Source organism: Pipra filicauda, unplaced genomic scaffold (assembly GCF_003945595.2).
Source record: "Pipra filicauda isolate LSUMZ 115617 unplaced genomic scaffold, ASM394559v2 scaffold47_size6085603_pilon, whole genome shotgun sequence".
Taxonomy (NCBI): Eukaryota; Metazoa; Chordata; class Aves; order Passeriformes; family Pipridae; genus Pipra; species Pipra filicauda.
Genome location: NW_024104620.1, coordinates 722,025 through 743,841, shown reverse-complemented (window position 1 = coordinate 743,841; position 21,817 = coordinate 722,025). Strand labels below are relative to the sequence as shown.

Here is a 21,817-nt window from a genome sequence, read left to right as displayed (position 1 = left end):
CATCAATTATCAAGAGATTTTCTCTACAAAAGAAAGTGGGGTGGTGGGGAAGGAAATCTTCTCTGAATTTAACAGCAACTAACACAGCACTTGGCTTTAAACAGGACTAGAACTTGTATCTTGTGACAGACGTTTTTCTCACTTCAGTTGTGGGTTTGTGTTTAATTTCTGTCCCCTGCTTGCAGCTTTCTGCCATTTACAAAACAAAGCTCTAGAGAAACATAAACACTCAAACACACGGCAGAGTGACTGGAAAGTCATGATTGCATCACCCACCTGATAAGATGGCACTGAAGGATATGGAACAATCACACCTTGAATTTGATTCCCAACGTTGTTGTGTTGGCCACTGACTAGATTTTGATTCTGAGACTGCTGAACTCCAACTAAACCCTGGTAGTTTTGCTGCTGGTTGGGCAAAATCTGGTAACCTGAAATTATACATTTAAATCTTACTTTGAAGTAATGAACACATTTTATATACAGTTGTCTATGTGAAAATATGTGTAGCATTTTCCAATGGCTTGTTAAATCCAGCAGCTTCATAACAGTTGAACTTCTCATGCATATAAAAGAAGCCAACATTAAAATTAATAATTTATTCACTTGGATTCAGCATGAAATCCTATAATACTGTTGGCAGTGCTGCTCCCACATGCGTGCAGGATTTATTTGCACTGGAGTTACATGCATTAACACCTCCAAAGCACTTGAACAAAGCATGCTAGACAATATCAACCCAATCCATTGTCTATTACAAACAAGGCCATTCCAGGCACATCAGTTTTGAAATTCCAGCTGTGCCAAGTTCAGCTGGTGCCTCAGGTGCCCAGGGGTCAGAACATCTTGGCTGCGACTCAAAACTGAATCTGACTTCAGGAATATTTGTGTAAGGCGTGTGTGCAAATCTTTTTCAAAGGGGCAATTTCTACTGCAGTCCGTGATGCTGAAACCAACTGGGAGCTGAGAAAAATCTTCCAGGTAGAAGCCACACTGATGTACAGTGGAAGACCTCCATACTCAAAGTTATCTTAGGGATAAAAAGAAAGATTTTCAAAATCACCCCTCTATAGTGTCTCTACAACAGTTTAGTATTGCTTAAACTGTATCCTTCGAAAAATGCCTAAAAAAATCCCATCCCCCCAAACCCAAACCAAAACACCCCAAGCATGAGTGCCAAATCTGTGCATTTATTAAATCCAACCTGAGCTCCCACTTTGTTCTTTTTTAACAAAGCATATACAGGTAACTGCTCCCATGAGCAAACACATGCAGAACACAGTCCTTGCTGTCATGTTCTATCATACAGGTGTGCACTACTTACCCTGTCAGCAAAACACTGTCAGTGTTTCTGAGACAAACCAGTTATCGCTCCACACTAACAAAACTGGGCTTGTCAAGATGCACTGACGGCCAGAAGAGTCTGTGTTTGAGTTGGACACGTTCACAGTCTACTGACCTCGACATTCCCCATGCTCCCTACCTTGGCACAGAACTATAATAAAGCAAATTTAGCTGCAAAAACTCACTCGGTTTGTCTTTAAACTGTGTTATAAGAATGGGATGGTCTATTCTGGAAGTAATTCAGTTCCCACAAAACACCTTTTTGTGAACAACACCCACCAGTGTTCATTGACACCCACCCAGGGTACAATGAACACTGTGCACTAACAGCCTCAGCTCGCTGTCTCTACAGAAATTGCAACAAGGAACACTAAAAGAAGACTGTTAATAGAATCAAATATTGCTTCAGAAAATTAAAGGGAAGAAGGTTGAGTTTGTTAAAACCAAGACAGCTATTCACTAGAAACACACAACACTATAAATATTTGCAGAGGACTAGACAAAACTTCAGAACAATGCATGCTTGAAGGAGGATTAGTAATTAGAATTTTTAATAACTCTTAAGTTTGAACTGTGCACAAAATCCCCTTCATATCTGTAATAAACAAAACGTTTAAATATGCTTTGTTCCAAAATGGTCCCTAAAAGCAGGAGAATGGGAAGTTGTGGTGTGTGACAGACCCAATCAATACACCTGCAGCCTAAACCCCTCATGTCCCAGAAATTGCCATGGAGCTGGGAGTAGTTTTTCAGCTTTTTCTGGCACTTCCAGAGACAGACACGATCAATTTTGCAAGCAGAGAGAACTGGAACCACACAAATTGACTGCCACGGAGCTTCCCCAGAGCATTCCAAAGAATGCTCTATTTTTAGCCTCACAATTTCACCTCTGCAGAGATGGGCTGACAGAAATGCAGCTCTCAGCACAAACCTCACACCTGCCAGAGCAGTTTGTCCCATGGCACAGAAATACCCTGAAACTGCAGGTAAAAAAAAAAAAAGCACGCTGCTTAATATTTACATGATTTTAAAAACAACTGTTAATATAAGAACAGTTAATTTACAGAATATACATTTTGTGACAAACACACCAAGAGTGAGAAACAGCCTTTATTCAAGAACAGAGGAGCCAGTACAACCACTTGGTTAACAAGCTGGGAGTTCATGAGCTTGCTTACAACTGTTACAACTACAGCTACTGTTACAACTCAAATAGTTTTATCCCTTGAGCCTTGAGAAGCACAAGCCAGTTGAAGTTCAGGTGATGTTCCTACAGGAACTGGAGTTCAGGCTGATTTTTTAAACCCCCTGTAGTCAGGTCTCACGGTAACTGGGCTCGCATGATCATGGCAATCAGAAATGCCTTTTTCTTAAAGAGAGTTTTCTTCTCCCAACGTCTTTTGGGGCAACCAAAGCATTTTTACTAAAAGTGAACCCCCCAAATGTTTCCCCTGAAGCCCCTTTAAAAAGGAAGGCAGGAAGCAGCTGAAAAAGAGACCGGTTCACTGTGAGAAATGTAAACCTCTCAGACAGTGTTACGGCCCCGAATCCAGCAGCTCATCAGCAAAGTCAGGCCACTCCACAACATTAGACCAGAAGTGGCTCCAGTTGCCAAGCTCTCCGAAGCTGTCACCTTTTATCTGAATTTGTGTTTGCAAAGCCATTTCACAGTTAGTAACCACTTTATGAGATGAATAAACTCCACAGCTTTTTTGTAATACAAGGTCTGTAACTCTCCTTTTTGACCGGGCACGTTGCTGTGTGAGCCAAGGAACGTGCTGCCCTTTGGCTCCAAAACAGCCACTGCTAATAAGCATCAACAACTTCAGGTGCAGCTTCATGTCAAATTAATACCAACATTAATGGTTTAAAATAAATTACAGAGGTGAACTTTCAAATACACCATCTCATGAGCAGTTTTCAGAACAGAAAGCATGCCATGGAATGGCACAGAATCAGCATAGACTGCTGATTCAAATTTGCCTATAATGCAGTAAATGAGAACCAGCAATGGCTGGACAGCAGTTTGGAGAGTTTCAGTTCAACACTAATTATGGTATTGCTGGTAAGATCCTCCTGTCTCCCATTAGTGCCAGTGAACACCAAATAACCAAACACTGAATATAGTTATAGACTGGACTACCCCTTAACTACTTCAACATCATATCCTGATGTCAGGAGTACAAGGCACACATCAAAGCAGTGAAGTCGCTCTCTGCACAGCTTGTTCATTGTATTTCTTCAGGACAGAGAGAGGGAGTTGATCTGCTGACACTTTTCACCCACAGGCACTGAAGTTCAGTTAAATGTAAAGGGCTAAAAACATATGAGAAAGAGACTTACTTACCCAAGAGCAACCAGCTCAGCCCTTTGCATCTCCTCCCCCCGTGCTTCCCCTCTCAGACTGGCTTGTTTAGCTACACATACCCTGAGCTCTGAGCTGGGGCCCTTGTGTGCTGTTCACACAGGGTGTCCCCAGTGGGGAGTAATCCCAGCTGAGCCTCAGACTTTTTGCTATTAAGTAGTCTAGGTATTAAAAATTCTGAGGAAGGAAAGCAGGTTGTGTAATACAGTTGGGTAACACATCTTTAACACCACTGGATAAAACAAGTTGCAAATCCAAGTAATTTGTTTTCCTTTGAAAAAATCTCAATATACTTTCACTTCCAAAGACTGGAAGATGGTGATCTGTTTTACAGTAAGCAGGTACCTACAGTATTTTAAAACAATCTGACAAGTCTACCGTAAGTGGGCATGAAATCTTGATGATTCTGCAATGAAATAATCCTGTGTAAGTTTGTGAACTGAACCCTGAATAACAACTAAAGTGTTACAACTATTGGAGCACTTCCTAGAAGAACTGCAGAAGAGGAGCCATCCCTTCTACAGGCTACTACATACAACAGCTATAAAGAAATCCAGTTAGTACTTGTAAAAGCTGATCTTTCATCCTGCTTCTGTAGAGCAACAGATAGTTGGGAGCAGGAATTAAAAAAAATCCTTCCTGAAGGAAACTCAAAAGGACATCAAGTCTAATGTATTCAACTAAGAGATAGTATAAAAGGATCTTTAAGGATCTCTGCCTCCAAACATTGCCAATTACTTCTGAAAGTTTTTATCATGCATCAAGATATTACTGAGAATAAATTTGTTTCAGGAATCAAGTCATAACAATCTTTTGAAGTACGGGTTATCAGAATAATGGTAGCTACAGTTAAAATTGGTAAGAAAAAAAGACAATAAGAAAGAAAGGAGATGAAAATACAGCTTGTGATCATAGAAAGGTAACTCGAACAGTTGAAAGGTCTTTACTAAAAATAGGAGGAGCAAAAAACTAATTCTAACCCCTTAAGTGTCACTATATATTCCATTCAATACCCTGATACCTTTAATCATAGGCCAGAAAGACAAAGTAAAATAGTATCACCAGTACCTTCTGCACAGTACTGTGTTCATGCCACAGTATCTAAAATTAGTATCTTTTGTTTAAAGCTTTCAGTTAAGGCACAATCTCTGCCATGTTACATCATTTAAAGGTACTAATTCATCTTTGCAACTTACTCAAGAATTAGTAAACATTTTTTAAATTATTCAGCTCTAAACTTATAAAAAAGTAAAATCCTATCAAAGTTACTGATAGGAATGGCTTAAATCTCAAGTTTCATGCACAACCGACTCAAATTTTGCCACCTTAGGTTAGCTGCACTTTGTATTCCATACCTGAACTCCTACTTCATTTGAAATTTTACAGCAAAGTTTAAAATGAAAAACCAGGAGAAAAACCACACACAGCATTCCAATGAAATGCAGGAAGAGTTCCACAAACCTGTCTGCTGGGGGGGCTGTGCCAGGGGCTGGTTCTGCTGCGCGTTGTAGTGCACGGACACAGGCCGGTACTGGGGGCTGGAGTGAGGGTACTGGCCAGGGGCACAGTAACAGGCTGGCATCTGGAAATCAACAGTGGGGGATCACTGACAGAAGGCACAATCTACATGCAAAACCATCACCATCATAAAAAAGATGAAAAACTTATAATAAATTGCCTCTTTAACAGCCCATTTCTTTTACTTCCAGTGTAGAAGGAACGATCTCCCAGTCTCCATAAAGCGACCTCTGAGACACAAGAAAACCATGGAGACGGTGAGTTTTACCAGCTATGGGTAATTAGGCAAACCTGTGTGATTGCTGCTTCTCAAATAAACTAAAAGCAGTCATTTCAAAGCACATAAGGCAGAAAAAACCCAACCCCAGACTCAATGCACAGAGCTGCAGTTTAACAGGGAGCCCCACACCGTGTGAGAAGCTCAGGAACAGAACAGCACCATCAGTTTTTCAGGATGGAACAGCCATTGTACCTGTGGCACAGGTTGCTGCACGTATCCCTGCTGCTGGAGCACGGGCTGGGTGACTGGGTGGCTGGATGCCGAGTATCCCGGAGCAGACACGGGCTGGGCAGAGGGAGGAGGGGGTGGAGCAGCAGTGAGGATGTATCCGGGCTGCTGGGGCTGGAGCACCACGGTGGACTGGAACAGGGCACTGGGAGGCTCCGCTGCCTCGGCCGGGGGCTGCCGGGACAGGCTCAGGTGGCTGAACTGGGATCCCAGGTTGTCTTGCTGGATTGGGGAAGAAACAGGAAAAGCTCCATTTGCAAATGAATATTCAAGAAAAAAAGAATAAAACAGCCAAATGCCTCAGCAAGTTTCAGGCAGCAATGTCTCAGATTACTGTGCATTAGCAACAGCAGCCAAGGGACAACAGGAAAGGAACTCAGTAGGGAATTATCTCCAGGGCTGACAGGAGGAGACAACATCCATGTTCAGAGATTTCACTCTTCACAGCAAACATTCAACTTTTGGATCACATCTGCCTCTACCTACTTATTGTGAGAACTCAATTGTCAAAAATAAAGTCAGAATTTGTGTCACTAACATTTTCTGACTGGACTCCAAAGCTTGAGTGAAAACATCCAACCCCAGTTAAAATAGCAGAAGGCATTAGTATTGCTGAAGTAATTTTTGGGTTTAAGAGCTTAAGATAATGAGGCTCTAATCCTGAGTTACAAGGCACATTCTTCTAACTTGGTATTATTCTACATGCAAAGATTAATTATTTTTTCATCTGAAATCAAGTAACAACTGCAAAATCTGTGTCCCAGTGGTTGCCCTCTCTCTGTATGTCATTGACATCTGAAATGATGACATCACCGAGCACTGCAGGAGTCCTGGGCAACCTGAAACTTCCATTACTGTAACCCCAAGCTCTCATTCTTCACAAGCAACTCAGCATCAAGTTAGCAAAATCCTGGAAATTAGAAGTGCTCACTAACTAGTACTGCACTTTTTATGTTAAACAGGAAGATTTTGTTCCTACTTCAAAAGTGGACTCTGCAAACATGCAGGAACATTAAAACTATTTTAAGACCACTTGATCTTCTCTTAGATCATCCTTAGATAGGAATTAATCAGGAAAAAGTGCAAGCTCCATCTTTTACTGATTAGCTACATTCACAATTTATGATGAATTTTTCTTGTTTCCAGGCTAAAGATATTCTTAATTACCACAGGAAATATAGATTTGCACCTAAAACTTAATTTAGAATACCTTTAGAGCTTAAAAGCCCTATTTTCATTAGATCAGTAATCTGACTGTGGCATTTCATTCCTTAATGGTGCCTATTAAAACAGCTATAACACTTTTCTACATTGGACTTTACACTCTGCTTTTCAGAATACTGAGTTTAGAGAGGAGATACCGAATGTGAGTTTATATTAATCCTAAATATGTCCAAGGACAAACCGAAGGAAAACACATTGATTTGTGACACTATAATAATGTCAGTAAATCCTGACCTGCTCCGTTTGTCCTGGTGACATGTGTGGTATAACCATGATTAAGCACTGAAACCTGGCATTCCCAACACATGGACAAAGCAGACTCTCCTGGTGCCAGCTACAGGTCTGTTCCATCGGGATTATGACCCAAGACCATCAATCCTTTTCACTATGTGATTTAAGTTACCATCAGCAGGAACACATTTTTGAACCTCCCAGCACACTTTGTATTTGAACTCGTTTCCTGAATGTGAAATGCTCTGAAATTATTATAAACCTGGAAGGAGTTTCCTTCTCTGCTTTAACACTATTCAAACTGGAAAGTAACTTCAGGAACAACATTGCTAATTACAGAATTAGCAAATTGCCCTCCATCAAGAGCAATTCCTTTTAGAATTGTATTACTAATGTGCTGCTAATGGCTACAATAGTTTTAATTGTATGCAGGCTATTGAATTCAGCTAAATCTGTACTTACTATTAAAGACACTTCTGATTCATGTTGACAATAATAACAAAAGCTCTGAATACATACTAAATTAGCTACTGTACAACACTGGGGTGAGCTAACCCTGGCTGGCTCCTTGGTGCCCACCCAAGGCACTCCATCATTCCTCTCTCTCATCCTCAGCAATACAGGAGAAGAAAATCAGATGAAAAGCTTATGGATCAAGAAAAGGAGGGAGATTCTTCACCAATTACCATGACAGGCAAAACAGACCCGACTTGGGGAAGATTCATTTCATTTATGCCAATTAATAATAGAGTAGGAAAGTGAGAAATTAGAACTAAAACCAGTTTCCCAAAACCTCCTGCGTCTTCCCAGGCTCAGCTTCACTTCCAGATCTTCTACCTCCTCCTCTGAGTATCACAGGGATGGGGGAATGGAGCTTCTGACTGGTTCCCAACCATGTCTCTACTGCTCCTCCCTCTTCACACTCTTCCCCTGCTCTAATGTGGGATCCCTCCCACGGGACACTGTAATGTCTTCAATGTGGGTTCTCCCCACAGGTTAAAGTCCTTCAGGAATTGGGTCTATCCCACGTGGGGGCAGCTCCTGGTCCCTTCTCACAGAAGCCACCCCCGTATCACCTGCTACCAAATTCTTGCCACATAAACCCAACACAAACATGTACACAGAGTTTCAGAGCAGTCTGAGGAGTTGGGAAGCTGTAATTTTTAACCTGGACTCTAGTTCAGATTCTGCCTTGGATAACAACTCTCCTTTATTAAGTTTCAGTTTCAATTTGTGTTGTTTTTTTTTTTTATCACCCCCCTTTTTTTTAGACTAAGATATTTAATTTCCAGCTTCTACTTATTAAACAAGGGATACTCGTGAAGTGGGAGTGTTCAGAGTTCTGGCAAAAAGGCTACAAAAAGATAACCTCAAAAAACCAGGGCAGCTGATCCCTCAAAATGTATCAAGGTTCAGCAGAAGAGAGAGCAGACAAAGACACAACAAGAAACAATGCAAAGGGGTTAATCCAGAGACATAAAAAGGTATTGACTGGCTAACAAAGCATTGAAAAACTTCCTTTATAAAGGGAAATAATATATCTCTAAATACAGAGATAAATAGATACAGCAATTACAGATACATCAATTACAGATATTGCTGCTGAACTTGAACTGTTCACACGTGGGGATCTCTGGTACCACATCACTGTGGTTGGGAAGCCAGTCACTACCTGGTATCACACCCCCCTCACAAACACCCAAGCCGAGGTGAGCAGCCACTAAAGATTAACCTAAGCAGGGAGCAGAGAAGAGAAGATGCAGTACCACAGAGTATTGCTGTGTGGAGGAGGCTGGCAGGAGCGGGGGTGGGAAGGACACTGCGGAGTACTGGACAGGCTGGGAAGGCTGCAGAGCCCGCAGAGGCTGCAGAGATAACAGGTTTACAAACAAGGTTAACAGCAGAGAAACAGAAGTGAAAACAAGTCTCTTGTAACAGAAGAAGCAACTATGCTTCAGAAAAGAAACACACTCCTCTATTAGAAACAGAATGGATAGTACTTTTTTTTTAAAGCTCTAGACTGCATAGAATTAAACTAAAAGTAACTTTGAATAGTTCAGTCTCCCAGAAAAAATACATGTGATTTATTTGCTATACATTATATTAGCTATGTCAGCAAATTGCTTCTATTTAACATTTACTGTTTCCTTTAGAGATATTTTTTTTACATTATAGATTAAAAACTACATATGCATTTTAAATACAAGCTCTTTCAAAGCACCTAAAGGCAGAATGAATTTACTGCTAACTACAGATTCAAACATATTACTTTTGTTTATTCAACAGCACTTAAATATTTTCTCTAGATTGTGGTATTTGAAGGAGTATCCTTGTTGATAGTATTTCAGGCAGCTTCAACTCCAGCATCCATTGAGAAGGCAATGAGAGAATTAGTAAAGGATTTGTGAAGACAACAGCAAATACCACAGATACGCTTCTGTGAACTAGAAAGAGTACAAATGAGCCTTTTTCAAAAGGATACACAGGTATCTGAACAGAAGTTTTAAACAGGGAAAATGAACAAAGGTAAAGGTTTAGATTAAGTTCTATAAATAACTTTTAGATAATATTTGAAAATCATCTGATAATATCACAGGAGACTACGGGCAGTAGCTTGGTGCCTGAAATAGCTGCTGTGGAAAGGAAGAGAACCTTCCCTTTTCCTGCCCAGACACAGGGGGTGGAGGCAGAGCCCTGCTCCTGGTCCCTTTCCATCCCCACCCCACGGATGTGCCACGTCACCTGCGACAGGACGGGGTTTGCCGGGGGCTGTTGCTGAGCCGGGGTGGGAAGAGGTGGCTGTTGTGGAGGTCCAGGCACTTGGGTCCTAACAGGCTGCTGAGGCATAGGAGGATTGTACACAACTGGAGTGCCATCTGGATTCAGGAATGGCTGCCCTGGGAAAGGTGGAAGAGAACAAACAACCAGTTGCACCATCTGAGCTTGGAGAAAACACACAAATATATTTACAAAATGGATGAAATAATAGAATTTTATTGAGAATAAGTGAAGTCATGCTGTTTTATATGACAGGTTTATGCCAAATCCCCACAACCACGTTTATAATAGTAATGACTACATGCAGTGAAAAACCAAAACATTTAAGCTAAACAAAGATACCCCAGTCTTTACTTAGTGAACACATAAATATTTGCTGTATCCTGCTTGTCTTGAAACCTGAGTTTTAATCAAGTGGATTGAAAAGGACAGGAGTAATAATGAAAAACCCTACTAAAAAAATACTATTTTAAGGACCTTTTAAAAATTAATTTTCTTTAATCAATATGAACGCCAATCAGAACACAGGAGAGCTTAAAGGCAAATATCTTTTAAAAAATATATAAAGCAATAGCTGCCCTGGTATTCCCATGACTGCTAATGATATTATTGTTAAAGGACTCTCTTCCCCTATTCTTAAATGAACTGGCTTTTAGCTTTCAAAATAAATAATGTAGTATTAGTCTCCTATTTCAACTTCAGTATTACAGCAGTGGACTAAAAAAAAAAGAACTGAAAAATCAACTCCTTAAAAGTAAATTATAGACAAACAGTGATTTATTTTTGTGCCTAGGTTGGGAAAAAACCCAAATAAATGGAAGGAATGATGGCCTGGCTGTGAGGACCTGTGTCTACCTGCTTCATGACACATCCTGCATTGGCTTATTTTGATGCTTAAGGCCAAATATTGATGTGGATTTTTCTCTCCTCTGATATAAATATTTTCTTGTCTGAGATTCTTTCCAGAAACGTATAAACTAAGATAAAATAAAGCCTTTGCCCCCTAGCCATGGTCCTGTCCAAGCAGACTAGCGCTCCTCCAGACTGCTTGGTCCCATTATATTTAAATGCAACTGGCCAACATAAAATGTAACAGTTACTGAAAAAAGGATTGAAGAATTAAGGGAAGAGACAGACAGGGAGTATGAACAGGCTCACAAAAACAAGCTACAAATCATGCAGTTGGACTGCAGGTGATTAGGGGAGATTCAATTCAGCTTAACAGGTGTCTCTGTAACACCCAGGGATCGGGAACATCCACAGAAACAGGGAGGCAGATTTGCCTATTTCCTGCTCTCACTTTCTGCTCACCACCAGAGCTTCACTTGTTCCTTGGAGCGGCTCAGTACGAGCTGTCTTTTCCTAATTACCCTCTTCAACTCATGAGCAGAGTGACTCTGCTGACTCAGGCCATGGGATGCTCTGTCAGAAATGCTGAGAAACCAGACTGTGTTTGTTGAACTCCAGCTGTCATTTGGAACATTAAAGCCAAGGAACAACTACAGAATATGACGACTCCAGTACATCATAAATCCAAGTTTATCTGTACCTAAACATTCCTTGTTCTTAAAGTGCACTTTACCTTCTATTAGACACTCATTAGACATTAACATAATTATAAAAGACTATTAATGAACCCAGCTCTGAGATGACAAATTCAATGGCTATCTATGAAAATTAGGTCCTACAGCAACTCATTTGTAACCAAATTTTAAGAAATTGATTCATATTAAGGAGAAAGAGAAATTTATCTATTTCTTTGTTAAATCTTCTAGTTATAGAAGTTATTTACTAACTGATCATCTTAACAACCCCAATCAGAAACATTTAGTTTAAAACATCATGTGCAGTTACATTCAAACATAATAAAGTCCATCTACAGGATGATGGTAAACATATCCTGAGGCATTTTCTTTTCTGCCATGAAAACAAATCATTAAACTAAAATTAAAATATAATAATGTCCAAAAATTATGGTGTTTTACATAGAAGGTAAATTAAAATTTTCAAGCTTTCCTTAATTTCTACAATAAAGTAAAAGTTTGCCCAGAGAATTCTAACTCCTCATTTCATCCAGACAAGTAGTCACATATCTCCTTGCACCTACATTACGGAGTATCCATTTCCCACTGCTTACTAAAGATATCAGGATTGGACAATTACACCAACATTGATTTAATCCTGTTTTAAACCGACAACACAAGTTTAGAAATAGCAGGTCAGCTCATGGTTCTCTCTCTCACTTGTATTAAATTAGAGCCATGAGCACAGGGACACAAGAATATGCAGCGACAAAAGAAATGAAGGATGATAAATCCTTGCCAGTCAATGTGAATCCTTTCTCAGGCTCTATCCCCTCACTGAAACAGACTTTTCCCTCTCCTGAAAAGATCCGAAACAATAATTTAAGTTATTCTGTGTTCTGGATAATAAATCATAGGATTTTCACATTTTGTGCAAGTCACTCGTTAAAATGTCACATATAAGTTAAAACTCTCCCCGAGAAAATCACGGGAGTTTCCTTATCCCTTCGATCCCACAGTCATGCTTTCTCGGTAAATCAAGTGCACTGAACGAACACAACCACAGGAAAAAAATGAAGAGGAAAAGAAAGGACACAGGACAACACTGAGGGTGAGTCTTTGCAAACACTCGTGCATGTCCCCAGTTGTCAGTGTGACAGACCCCCCGAGCGCTACCAACCTGTTTGGGGGTTGACCAGCACGCTGCCCGGCGGGATGCCCGCCGCTTCCAAGGGAAGCAGAAAGAAGCTACTGCCAGCAGGTGCCACTTGGCCACTCATGCCACCATCAAAGGAAAGAGAGTTACTAGTGCTGGCAGCTGGATAGACGGCAGGAGTGCCAGGAGAGGGCTGGCTTAGAGCTGGCACGGGGACAGGCTGCTGGGTGTGGGAAAGAGAACCCGTGGAGGACCCTACACTACTAGAAGACTCTGAACCTGGGAAAGGAGTAACGAGAAAGGGTTTTACCTACAGAGAGAAACATCATGCTCACTTAAAATATACACTATAAGGGTGAGCACTTACAAGCTCAGCATTAAGCACATGATTCAACAGCACCCTTTCAATGAACTCCCCCTTCATCTCCCCTGAAATACATTACAACGTCCCTTCTGTGCCCCAAGGGTCAGTTCAGCACTGCTTTGCACTGCAAAGGGAGCTTTCATATCTAGAAGTGATTCTGTACATCCGGAGTTCCTATAAGGAATTGGTCACTGCTCCAGAATGATGGATGCACGTACGTGGATGGGATACATCAAGGAGATGGACATACAGCTGCTGCACCTGTGCAATCAGGGGCAATGCAGATCCAGCGGGTCCCTGTGGATACATTGGCTAAATCCACATGCTCTGCACACACAGAACATGTAGGTAAGCAAGGACCAGCTGCTTTTTACTACTGGCATCAGAGATCTTCTCTGACTCACCTTTGGACAATTTGCAGAACACTAAAAAACACAAAACTATTTTTTTCCTCCTCTGATAACTTTGAGACTGAAATCACAAATACATCTAGAAAAAATTAGTGTAATATGGAAGTGTTAGTCTGGCTTTATGAAAAAAAAAAAAATCAAATTTCCAAAGGAGTATCAAATAGCCAATTGAAAGCAATAATCATTTTACAGCTGTGAATGACTATAAACATTGCAAGGCAGTGGAGAACAAGACCCTGAGCTTCCTGAAAGCCAATACATGCAGCTAAAAGCAATATTCCAAACGTCCAATATGGAGAGGTCTGTGGAACTGCTGTTCCCAGATCACTGTACATCTAGAGCTCAAGGTATACAGTTTAGCAAAGACTTCATAAGAACTGTATGATACTTGCAGTACTTGCAAACACAATAAAGTTGTTTAAATTAAAGAACTCCTCATTAGCAGCCTCTATACAATCTAGAAGAGAAAGGAAGACTGAAAGCACTCTGATGGAATTTCTCTACAGTTTGAAATTACTTTGCAGTCCTTCATAAAATTGTAACCCCTCTACTTGTGCTGATGAAGAGAGCACAGCTCGAAGCATTGGCTGATGCTCTTGGCCTCTTTCTATTGCTGAACAAAGCGAAAATCAAAGGTATTAATTGTAAACTGGGCAAAAGAGCACATCCCAGCTCTGTCAAACCACCTTCCCCTGACCAGAGTTACTTTGATTGGATTAGTTTCCAAGTGTATCCCCTTCTAGATTATGTAGAGAAGTCAGGCCAAAGCCATTGGAACCAAAGGCAATGACATCCTTGATCCAAATGAACAAACTAACCCAAGCTCAACACGTGCCAAATCACCACAACCTGGAACTGCAGTGAAGCAATAACCATGCAGGCGGGCATTCCAAACCTGGAATGTTCTCAGAATGCCAAAATGAAGTTTCCAGCAAATTTTTAAGAATCGCATTTACGTTCTTGAAATTTAGGCAACAAATATTTCTAAGAATGTATTTTATATCTACATTGTCAGGTTGCAGTTTCTTTTCACGCTGTGCCAAATAGCATTACTGCACTGCTAAATGAAATAACTCCATGTGACGGCACAGTTTTACAGCACATGCAGAGATAACTTGAAATCTATTTTTTTTTATACAAGCATACAATGGATTAATTTGTAACTGTTTTACTGCATTAAGATAGAGCAGTGTGGCAATATACCTAAAAAACAGTGGTGGTTTTAGGGAAAGCAAAAAAATTTGAACAGATCCTTACTAGAAACAAGTTTTATAAATAAGATCAAAGCCAACATTATTAAGGCATACAATTATATATTTTGATTTTTTTACAGTTCTACTTCAAATTCTGAAGCAGTCCATCAGTAACCCATCCACGTATTACAAACCTTAAAATTCTCCACAACCAGATTAGAGATCAGATCAAATTACGTTGGCATTTGGAATACAAATATTTACTACATTTCATTTTTGACCCACAGAAGATTCACATCCATATCTTCTGAGATTTTGTTTTCACATTAATTGCAAGTTAACAGATCTCTGAAACCCAGACTCTTAGGAGTTTTTTTGCCTCACATTTTTGAACCTTAAAATTAAACAGTACACTTTGTTCCACTGACCTCATTTCTCAGCAACCTAAAAACTGAAAGAGCATTTTAGCCATATGCAATGCAATTTAACAGAAGAAAGATAACACAAGAAATATAACTACCAATTCCTAGGCTTTAGTGCTGTTTTATCTGAGCTAGCAGTACAGCCGTGCAGTTTCCTAAGGCTGCACAGTGCAGCTTTGCCACACTGTAATTGGGGAGTTGAACTCCAAGTATTTTATACACCGAAATTCAGGGTGATCAACGTTCTCCAGCCCTTTGCACGAGACGAAACGCACTCGGCTTCGAGCCACCTACAACGCACTTGAAAACTCTGCTTCCCAAGTGGATCAAACCCCCATGGAGCCATGGATTTGTACAGACTTTGTTGTACCTGTCTTGGACAGCCTGCCCGTGCTCTTGCTGCTCCCAGAGCTGTCTCCCCTGGTGAGCACTGAGATGCCACTGAAGCTGCTGGCTTTGGTCACCGCCGGCTTCAGGTTGCGCAGGGAGCTGTCGGAGTCGGTGCTGCTCCAGGGCCGGGGCTCGCAGCACTTCAGCTCGTTCTCAGTGCTGCTCTGGTGGCTGTTGGCTGATCTCCCTGATGTCTCCTTATTGATCCTGCAATTTATAAACCCAGCTTTTAGCACCAGTTGCAAAATAAGGGAAAAGAAAAAAAAAAAAAGAAAGAAAATCAAGAACGAAAAGGTGAAACGCATGCAGAACACTGAGGGGTTATGGGTTTAAAGAAAGCATCAAATACCTAAGTATCTGTCGTCTTTGCTGTGTACTATTAGCTTCTTCCTCCTGGATTCTGTTGACATTTTAATAAGACAGCTTAATATTTATTAAGAAAATAGGAAAACAAAACAGAATTAAACGGCAAATTTTCTTACCTTTTGTCAGTGAAATAATTCTCTTGGGAACACAGGGACTGAGGGGCAAAGAAGCGCAGAAATTAATATGAATGGCATCTAGAACCCCTCCTATGGTAAATGGCAAACTATATATATATGGTAAATTAATATGCCTAAGGAAAAGGTAATGTTATATCCAAAAGCCCACTCTTTTTGTTTGTAGCTAAGGTGAACAAAAAGAAATAAATTAGGCTCTCAGAGCTCATTATTCTCCCTTCAGAACAAGAATGTGGGTTTGGATGTGCAAGAGCTACAGATAAATGTCAGAAAATGTGGATTATTAAAAGTAACACATTTTTTAAGACATATTTGTACTGTTTGAGTCAATATAATCACTCCTTGCAATTGAATCGCAGCTTATAAGGTTTCCTGCTGGGTATCTCCAGTCAGGGATTAGACTGGAGATTCCTGACTGCAATTTCACACACGGGGCCTGAAATGGTTTTACTGTGACCACTTAAAATGGGATTGCTATAGATATAAGTGAGAAAAGGGTTTGGGTTTTTTTGCTTGGTTTTTTTCCTTCTTTAATTATTGCTCTGAGCGACAACTGAACTGATTGCAGTACCAGAACTCTGGAATTTAAATTGCAGTAAGGGGGAAAAACAACGCAAAAGGGGGAAGTGCATTGAAGGAGGTGGTGCCAGAGAACACATCAAAATAGTTCTTGAAGGTCTCTTGGGTTTCACACAGCAGTGATTAGAGAAAACAAGATTTCTCAGTAACTTCAATGTAATTTAAAACTCACTTAGAGCACACTAATGATTCTTATCTGCTCAGTCCCCTTTGGAAACAGAAAGTTTCCTGGAAAGAAGTATCCTTTAACAAACCCACATGTGCCCGTATGTGTGTGAAGTACTCACAGAACACAGTGAAAGGTTTTCTTTGATACATACATCTTGTGCAAATATTCTTTCTCTAGCTCTCTGATATTCCTCTTCACGTTCTTCTATGGATTTACTTCTTCTGTCGTCTTTTAATCGTATCCTCATCTGAAGTAAGTGATACAGTGTCAACTTCTACAGGAAAATAGTATGGATACAGTCAAATGCAGCAAGGGGAAGGAAATAAGCTGTGCCTTTTACCTGGTTGTCATCTTTGTCTAAACTCGAGTTATCTCTTTTAAGGATGTACCGCTTCTGGAAGTCATCGCTCTTCTCGTCCTTTATGTGCTCACAAAACTTTTGGTCAGGTCTGGGAAAAGGTGTCACAAAGAAAAGATGTCTGGTTTTGTAAACATATACTGGACAAAGTGGAGCAAACCGAAATATGCTCAAGGATAATGTTAAATATACTTAATATTCTAACTGAAGTGACAGATTTGGCCTGTCCAGGCAATGGAAAAGATGAGGCGCACCCCTGACAAGTCCTGTTCCTGAGGCATAACAAACCTGCTTTTAAAAACCTCTTCTGCCTTCAAAGCTTTTTCTGCAATTTCCAGTTAAGGTGGCAAGCAAATCACATGCCCTTGGGGAATCAGAAGTGCTCTGGAATCCCAACTAGTGCCATGCAATGGATATTGGGCATGCATGGAAGTGCAGACAAGTGTTTGCTGCTAGAGCTGCAATACCTCAAAGTTCATTGCAAGGGAAAACAGAAGACAAGATAGAGGAGAGAGCACTGAAACTCAGAAATTTCTAAAACACAATTAAGTAGAAATAAGTAAGAGAAGAACAGTACAATGCAGGCAAGCAAGAGCTTCACATGATCATAGGGAGAGGGTGAAGTAACAGATTACAGATATTGCTTTGGTATTTTATCTACTTTGTGAAAGAAAAAGTGATTATTTTGCAAACTCCTGTTATTAAAAAGAGATACCAAGTTCCTGGACAATAAAATTTCTGCTGTCATAAGAGAAGAGTTCAGACAATCAGGAAGTATTTGCCCAACAGAAGACAAAACAAATGCACACTCTTCTCTGTTTCTGTTATTTATTCATTACCGAGGACACCTGGGTAGAGCGAGGAGAGCTTTTCTACAGAACAGCCAGCCCTAACTACTAGTTACTGGCTGCCCAGGCATAATTAGCAGGCATTTCAGAGAACCTTTAGACTGTCTTACCTCTTTCTTTTAAAGGTCTCTGAATTTACTGCCCTGCAATCACCAACTCCCACTCCACTGAGTCGTCCCAGTGAGCACTGGGTGGTTGATGTCAGAAACATCACTGAGCGGCGATGGAGCCGGGACCTGCCTATGAGGAAAAGGTAAGTTGGGCTTTATTCCACATGGAGCACATCTCCCAGGTTTTCTTGCTAAATTCTTATTTTATATCCAAAGAGATTTAAAATAAGAATGTTGAAAACATCAAGAATCCTTATGTCTGCAGGTTAGATGAAATGCCTGCTAATTAGTTACTACACCTACAGGGGCTTTCAGAGGCAGTCAGCTATTTAAATACGGACTAAAAGCCATAAAAATGAAATAATCTTTTATTAGTTCTTATTCCACAATTGAAGCTTCAGTCTAGAGATGCTAGTAGATGCAAATGCCTGGCTTTCTAAGTCAGTTTAGATATAGAACGTACAGCCAAAGCAAACACATACATAAGTAATGTAAGTATTTATCATATATTTAGGCTCTATATATTTTTCTAAAAACTTCTGAGGAGAAATTGTCTACTTAAGTGAAATTTCATCGTGGCATATCATTTCAGTTCTACTGACTCTAAAACTAGGGTGGACAATTAGATTTTTTTCTCCCAAAGCTACAGAGAGTGTACAAAGAGACTGGGATTAGGATGCAGGCACTGTCAACTCCTGTTGTCATGTTCAAAACCACAAAAAAACGGTGTCAGGCAAATTCTTTAAGTTAAAAGTAGAAACTAGGTGGCATAAATATGTCAACACATTAGACTTTAGTCTTTCTGAGAGAGAATGAGAAGACAGGGCAAGTGCAGAGAACAGAGAGAACAGGTGGCTCCTTTGAATGAAAACCTCAATTCCACCCGGGTTTTGGGGTTGCTGTGGCCCCAGTGCTCTCCTTTTTTTGCAATATGGGTTTTCCTGGGGGTTTTCCAAGAACGCCCCAGCCCTCCCAGTAAAGCACCATACCATGGTTTGTTAACCTGGTTGACACTTCCACTGCTGCCTGTCCTCCCTGCTGTGTTTATTTGTAAGGACATGTGAGATCCGTAAGCAACTTTATTCCAGCTGATAAAGAACTTCAACACCTGAATTTTCCCTGTAAAATTTTACAGTACAAAAGCCAAAGTTGTGCAAGTCTTATCCTCTCCCTTCACCCATTCTAAGATAAGGCTGGTTCTGCTTTCCAAAAGAAACAAAGAATGTACTTTGTACACTTCACTGGTGTAAATCTTTAAACAAATAAACAGTTGACATAAATTCGTATCTCATAGGAATAAAGCTAGCAATGCACCTCTGCCAGAAAAGCAACAAAATTCCTAACTTAGAGGTAACATCCCTTGTTCCCCAGAAGAGTTAAACATGAAACAGATGACATGATTACACAGCACTGGAACATGAACAGTAAAGATGTTACAACCACCTCTCCTTGATGCCTGTTCCCAGTGAGGAGACAGACCCCACCTGCTACAGCACCAGTGCATCAGATATCCCAGGTGTCAGATCTATGCATCAAAATGGTTTTTTCAAGACTTTTACACTTACATTCTTGTATTGCTAGTTTTATTTACTATGACTGACTTCCCACTCTGGTCCACGTTGTGCTCTAATCCAAAGTAAGCAGCTACCCTGTGCAACAGCATTCTATGGTAAGATGTCATTGGGGGAAACTTTTTTCTTGGAACTCTGGAAGAAAGGAATAGTAGCTTTATTAAACAAACAGGAACACTCTTGAATTCTTTTTTCCTATGAGAGTACAGTACTTACTCATTATTACCAATGAAATCTAAAATTTCCTGTTCTAATTTCAGCAGCATCATTCTGTCCCTGAAAATAAAAACACAGCAACTCACATATGAGACACTCCAATAACTGTGGTTGTACTCATCTTAGGAATACACAGATCAGAGCTGTGATCAAGGGGTGATGGCAGACTGTAAACAGGACCACCAGGTGTCAAATGCAGCATTTTTAGGACAAAGTATTCTTTTTTTGCTAAGCTATATTGACTTGGGCCTGCCTAATGAAGCGTGCTGTTCTCAGCTCAGAAATCAGAGCACAAAGACCCTCCAAGAAGTCTCTGCCCAGGAGGCTCAACAGAGAGCACAGTCCTTGAGAAAACAGTGACAGGGCTCTGGGAACGGGAGGCATAACACCAGCAACCAGGGGGTTAAAGGTGGCACATGGAGCAATGTGACGAGGAATTGAAAATGCAAAGGTGGTAGAAATGAACACTGTTCTTGGAACTGCTTATGCTGGTTCTCCTGAACCATCAACAGGCAATGGAATTCACTGCTGCACAGTTCACAATTTGTGCACATCACAGAACTAAGCTACACCTACAACTCCTTATTTCCACTTTAAGGGATGTTTTATGACTTCAAATAGGAACGACCTAAGAGTCTCACAGAAGTCTGTCTTTCTAATTTTACAGGACTATGGCTTTGGCCCATTATTATGGCTCATTTTAAAAATTTTTGCCAATAAAATGGAATCCCAATAAATTATTGCATTGGAATTCCTAACTATAATACGAATTAATAACAAAGAGCAGTGAAACAGCTTTTGTGACAGAACACAATTGCACCCAGTTAACCTCTGGCCTTGTACAGCCACAAACCCAGTACAAAACCCCACGGAGGGGAAGGACAACCAAGGCAGCCTGTGACACGCTGCAAACCTCAACACAGAGCCAGGTAAACTCTGTTGCTAACAAATGGTGGACTTGGATGAGGTCAGATTTGGTTTCTGATGTGCAGAGTGAAGATCTCTAACTATAGTTATATACTACAGCTTAAAAACAATGCCTTTATCTACAAATTCAGTGCCAGACAGAGTAGAGTCAGAGAAGGCAGTCTGGTCTCAAACAAGCAGGTGCTTAGAGAGTACAAGTTCCAGAGACACTGCATTAGAGTTCCTTCAGGGAGAGAACCACACACAGAATGAACACATTATTTGCATATTAAACATAAAATCATATTTCAATGTCCTGAACCTGTGCTCAAAAAACACCCCAATTACAGTGGATTGGTGTTTGAGATGGCCTGTGCAACAAAACCTCTTCCTGAAGAACTGACATGTGGTGTTAGACATGTGAGAGGGGAAAAAATAAAACCACAAACAAAAACCAGGTAGTGTGACACCTCAGGCAACAAGAAGAAAGAAAAACATGAAGAAAGTTGACATAACTGATTCTTACCTGGGATTGTTTTTTAATGTATTTACTAAAAACTCGTGAAGATCTATACCAGTGGAATCTGTATATTCTTGGCTGGAATCTAAGGGTGAGGGGGAAGAAAGCAAAATTACACTCTGAAGAAACACTAATACTACTTTTTCCCAATTATTGCTGGACATAATATATATTTGGATCAATACTATGTAACTGTTAAGCACATTATTCCCAAAATTAAACACCTCCACCCACCATCCCCTGATTCCAGTGTAACAGGGAAGGAAAAGCTTCAGTGACACCACCAATCTCTTAACAACTGGCTGTAGATTGCAGTAGATCACCTTGAGACACCTGATTTCCACCAGCCTTCCACATTCCCTCAGTATCCTACATTGTCCTGGTGTGTTCACACCTGTGGACCAGCAGCAGCCAATCTACAGAATTACTGGATGTTGCCCAAAGAAATATTGTAATTCAGAATGTGACACTTGAACCTTCACAAAATGTTGGTTTATATCACTAAAAACCCTTGTTCTGTTGGGCTTTGTTTTCTCAATGTCATGTTTAGATGTTTTCAAAAAGAAATCTCACAACCTTCCTCTCCTTTCAGGTTTCAGTGACAGAAAGTATTT

The 21,817-nt window shown here is 40.4% G+C and overlaps 1 protein-coding gene across 10 annotated transcripts in view; it reads right to left on the bottom strand.

Annotated features, from left to right (window-relative positions):
• R3HDM1 (R3H domain containing 1) overlaps positions 1 to 21,817 on the bottom strand; it is a 76,825-nt gene that overhangs the window by 11,185 nt on the left and 43,823 nt on the right. For 5 of the 10 annotated variants that reach the window (XM_027748934.2, XM_027748924.2, XM_027748929.2 and 2 more), the window contains 14 exons: positions 21,210 to 21,288; positions 19,778 to 19,837; positions 19,556 to 19,696; positions 17,015 to 17,123; positions 16,826 to 16,921; positions 15,909 to 15,946; positions 15,776 to 15,826; positions 15,407 to 15,633; positions 12,672 to 12,926; positions 9,933 to 10,087; positions 8,957 to 9,055; positions 5,700 to 5,957; positions 5,171 to 5,291; positions 277 to 431 (listed from right to left, as the gene is read on the bottom strand). In XM_027748934.2, the coding sequence (XP_027604735.1) occupies positions 277 to 431; positions 5,171 to 5,291; positions 5,700 to 5,957; positions 8,957 to 9,055; positions 9,933 to 10,087; positions 12,672 to 12,926; positions 15,407 to 15,633; positions 15,776 to 15,826; positions 15,909 to 15,946; positions 16,826 to 16,921; positions 17,015 to 17,123; positions 19,556 to 19,696; positions 19,778 to 19,837; positions 21,210 to 21,288 (1,844 nt within the window). The other 5 variants (XM_027748928.2, XM_027748933.2, XM_027748932.2 and 2 more) reach the window with 4 other exon arrangements.